Source organism: Onthophagus taurus, chromosome 10, assembly GCF_036711975.1.
Source record: "Onthophagus taurus isolate NC chromosome 10, IU_Otau_3.0, whole genome shotgun sequence".
Classification (NCBI taxonomy): Eukaryota; Metazoa; Arthropoda; class Insecta; order Coleoptera; family Scarabaeidae; genus Onthophagus; species Onthophagus taurus.
Genome location: NC_091975.1, coordinates 5589838 through 5594348, shown reverse-complemented (window position 1 = coordinate 5594348; position 4511 = coordinate 5589838). Strand labels below are relative to the sequence as shown.

Genomic DNA, 4511 nt, shown 5'->3' with positions numbered 1-4511 from the left:
ATGTCGCATTCGGATTTCGATGTAAACACACCAGTTTTTTTTTTGGTTTCGTTTCGCGCCAATGTCTCCGGTGGAAATTAGATTTATATTTGCCCTGCCTTAAAGTTCGGGAAAGTTTAATAGACTCGAACCGAACTTTCGGATTTAACGTCACCGGGTTCTCCTGCAACATCATAAGCTCCATAGATTACAACGATACAATTTTCGAAAACTTGAACGAATCAGTTTCAAAAGGAACCGTTAATTGCAAAAATCTAAATGGATAAGTGACAATATCTTGTGGGTTTGATAAAAATGACCTTACCGTCTCCGGCAACACCCATATTCATACGTCACGGTCAATGGGAGTTTGTTGGAAACGAAAGAGGGTGTGCACGCTGAGCAAACCCCCATTTGTCAGACCAACGAGCGAAGAGCCGCGGAAAAGGTTTTATTGTTGTTCCGCTTGACCTTACATTCTAATGTGACGCGCACTCATTCGTCTCGGATTAAGATGAAGTGCACCAACGAAAAAGATTTATCGCGGTTGAGTTAATATCCCAGCATCCCAGTTTGTTCCATTTTATCATAACTGATATTAATACAAGCACATTTATTTGATTTAAACCTAACCCCATTCATAAATAATTTAATGACGCATTAAATTTGTCACTCAAAACATGCTACATCAAATCATTCTTCTCCTCTTACATTTCACCATCACAAAAGTATCTTTAATAATTTTAGACGATGGTGATGATGAATTAAGAAATTTCATAAATTACGAACTAAAAATAACAAAAGATATAGAACCAATTAAGTACGATTTAACGTTTAAACCCGACTTTGAAACAAATAGATTTTCAGGAAAAATCACAATCCAAATGAAAATTCGCGCGAGGACTCGAATTATTTCTCTACATCAAAGCAATCTCAACTTTACCAAAGAAAATATCACCGTGGTATTAACCAAACCGGAAATAAAATCGTTAACGATAAAAAGGGTTGATTACACTCCATCGAGTGATTTATACAAGATCACTTTGACAAAAAAATTACAAGAAAATGATTTAATTGATATCACCATCGATTATTTAGGGGGATTTGGGGAAAATCAAGGATTTTACAAATCTAAATATATCGATGAGTATGGAACTGAAAGAATACTTGGATTGACGCAATTTCAACCGATTTATGCAAGAAGTGTGTTCCCCTGTATCGATCAACCGGATATGAAGGCACTTTTTACTATCAATATCATAAGATCGTCGACTTATTCATCGATTTCAAATACACCGTTAGAATCGTCCAAAAAAATTGGGTAAAACGTTTATTTATTTATTTTTCTTCATTTTTATTATTTTTAATTATGTTTTAGGGATGATTTATATCAAGATACTTTTAAACCAACACCATCACGTTTACCACCTCACTTGATCGGTTTTGTTATCTCCCAATTAAAAATTTGTTGTAAGAAAAAAGATTTTAAAATTTACGCGAATCCAAAATTTTTTAATCAATCATGCGATTACGCCCTTGTTAATAGCCTTGGTATATCGAAAAACATTTTTAAACTTTTTCCTAAAATTAATATGGAAAAAATTGATTATGTAGCGCTTCCAGATAAATTTTTTCAACTTGGAATTGTGGATAATTTTGGTTTGGTTTTTCTTAAGTACACAAAAATTTAAATTTATTTAAATTTAGATTAAATTTTATTTTCTAATTTAGCGAAGAATTAATGTTTTATAATGATCAATTAAACAGTCCCCTTCAAAAACAATCAACATTATTAGCGATTACACACGAACTCGTTAATCAATGGTTCGGACATAGCGTTATTGCAAATTGGTGGGATAATATATGGTTAAATAAAGCCATTGATACATTTTTGGAATATTATTTCGCAAATGAAGTTGATCCAGATATGTATTTAATGAACCAATTTGTAAATAGAGTACATCAAAAAGGATTGGAATTGGATTCTGATATAAACACAAAATCTTTAAGCTCTCCCATTGGAAGTTTCAACGAAATCGAAAAGCTATCTCACTCTTTAACACACTATAAAGGTAATTCATGGTAATTAATTTATAATAAATTGGTACGAAACAAATTATCAATATAGGAGCTGCGTTAATGAGAATGATCAGTAATTTTATTACCAACGATGTGTTTAATTGCGCCCTTCACATGCACATGAAAAATAAGTAAGAATAATCAAATAAATCAAATAAAAAGTTATAATTTTTTCAAATTCCTTTAAATAGTTATTATTGGGGAGCAACTTATCACAATTTTTTGAACTCTATCGAGAGTTGTGTGAATAAGATGTCGAATTATAAAAAAAAATCTCTTGGTTTTGATGAAAATAAGGTTTTACTTCAAACTGTTATGAATCGATGGTTTTTTAACGTTGGTTATCCAGTGGTAACTGTAGAGAGAGACGAAGATAATAATGTTATTCTATCGCAAGTAATAATTATTAAGTTTTATTTTAATTATTTTAATGTTTAAATAATTAACTTACATTACATAAATTTTTTTAGGATCGATTTTTATCAAATATTCCAATATCAAAAGATGAAACATTGTGGCCAATTCCAATAAATTTCGCCACTTTTGATAAATTAAGTTTTACTGAAACGAAACCCCAGTTTTGGTTAACATCTCGTATTGAAAAATTGGTTTTCAACAACGTTAACGTAAATTTATCGCAATCGATAATTTTGAATAAACAATCAACGGGTTTTTATAGAGTGAATTATGACGAGAAAAACTGGAACGATATAATCGGATTATTTAAATCGTTAAAAGAAGATGTTGAGAGAATTGACGTTTTGAATAGAGCCCAGTTTATCGATGATTCTTTCAATTTAGCCAGATCTGGAAGGCTCAATTATACAATTCCGTTTAGACTCGCGTTGTATTTACAAAATGAAACAAAATCGATTCCTTTTACATCGTTTTTTAATGTTATTGGGCCTATTGATAAATTAATGGGTAATTGCGAGAATTATAACAACTTTGGGAGTTATATTAAAGCAGTTTTAAAGAAGCCTTATCGTAGATTGAAAGAATTAAATCTTAAAGCTCACACCGTACAATTTACTTTCGATAATGTAATTTATTGGTTAGGTCGAGTTATGGGCAGAGAATGCATCACCGATGCTCATAACCTATTTATGAATACCAATATAACTAATATTCCACCTTATCAACAAAGACAAATTTATTGTGGTGCTATGAGAAAACCGATTAGATTAAGTTTTAAAATAGAAAAATTATATAGCATATTAGATAACGAAAATATTGATAAACAACAAAAAGAGAGAGCTCTCGAAGGATTAGCTTGCTCATTGAGAGGAAATTTCTTATGGGAATTATTAACACAAACAATAAACGAAGAAAATGAATACATTTCACATCATAAAGAGGACGTTTTTTATACTGTTTTATCATCTAGTAATATTGGTTTAAACGTAGTGGTAAAATTCATCGTTGAGAATTTCAATATTATTAAAGCAACGTAAGATTTTCGATTAACGTTGAATTAACGTTTATAATTTATTTTTATTTTTAAATAGGTTTGGAAAAAGCGTTGGTAAATTACTGGAAAATATAGCTTTAAATAACGCTAATAGAAATCACGCATTGTTGTTAAGTAGAATTGATGACGACGAATATTACGAGGACGTTGTAAAAGCCATTAATACAATTACAGAAAACGAAAAGTTTTACAACGAAAAACTTCGAGTGCATTGTCAACGATTTCTTGAATTATATCCTAGAAGTTCTAGTTTTGTCTGTTATATCTCTTTCGAAGGGATGATTATTATAGTTATGTTTGTATTTATGATTTCATAAAATTAGAAATAAAGATAAAATATGTATTATTTTTATGTTAAAAAAGAAATGTTTGGGTAATCAAGGATTCAGGTGGGAAATTTAGAAAAGGGTGAGACAAATCAAACAGACTACTAACGATAGGGTGTAATTAAAGCTTAATTGCGGAGAGTCGTGGGGGAAATGTGGTGGTAGCAAATGCGAGCAAACGCGCGGTTAGCGAAAACTGTTGCATATTCGCGAATGGGCGTCAGATCCTGAGGATTTGGACGGAAGTTTAATGCACGTTTTGCATTAAAATAATCCTCTGCAAGACTGTGCGAGTCTCGACAAACCTATCCTTAAATTTTGCAAACTTTTCCAAATCTCCCTTAAGTTGCTGCGGGAAAATTTACGGGTTTGATCTTACGTCATCACCCTTGAGAGAAGATTACCACCATAACGTTCCTGTTCTCGTTAAAAATTCTTTGCCGTTTTGGCGTAAAGAGAAAAAGGTCGAGTAATGATCCTCCGGTGAGTTACACGTGTAAATCCCTTAATGCGAAGATATTTACGCTGAGTTTGGGCTCACGTCGAGGTGTATCGGTCAAGATATAACTTGTTCCCCGGCCAGAGGGGTTTGCTCGAGTCCTAACTCACCTTCAGGTCCCATAGGACATACCTCAATCTGTTCCAATATAGTTTTC

General features: G+C 32.0%; 1 protein-coding gene across 1 annotated transcript; it reads left to right on the top strand.

Moving 5' to 3' along the window:
- Positions 1–398: 398 nt before the first annotated feature.
- LOC111413660 (aminopeptidase N-like) lies at positions 399–3846 on the top strand. Its single transcript, XM_071199373.1, has 7 exons — positions 399–1300; positions 1358–1654; positions 1711–2051; positions 2108–2189; positions 2250–2454; positions 2529–3508; positions 3567–3846. Exons 1-7 carry the CDS (start codon positions 660–662, stop codon positions 3844–3846), a joined length of 2826 nt encoding a protein of 941 aa, XP_071055474.1. The 5' UTR covers positions 399–659.
- The last annotated feature ends 665 nt before the right edge of the window (positions 3847–4511 follow it).

Bases quoted from the DNA above. Each gene is read 5' to 3' on its own strand.
- LOC111413660 (XM_071199373.1), top strand. From the start codon at position 660: ATGCTACATCAAATCATTCTTCTCCTCTTACATTTCACCATCACAAAA. The intron at 2,455-2,528 runs GTAATAATTATT...AAATTTTTTTAG, and splicing joins ATAATGTTATTCTATCGCAA to GATCGATTTTTATCAAATAT. The intron at 3,509-3,566 runs GTAAGATTTTCG...ATTTTTAAATAG, and splicing joins TTCAATATTATTAAAGCAAC to GTTTGGAAAAAGCGTTGGTA.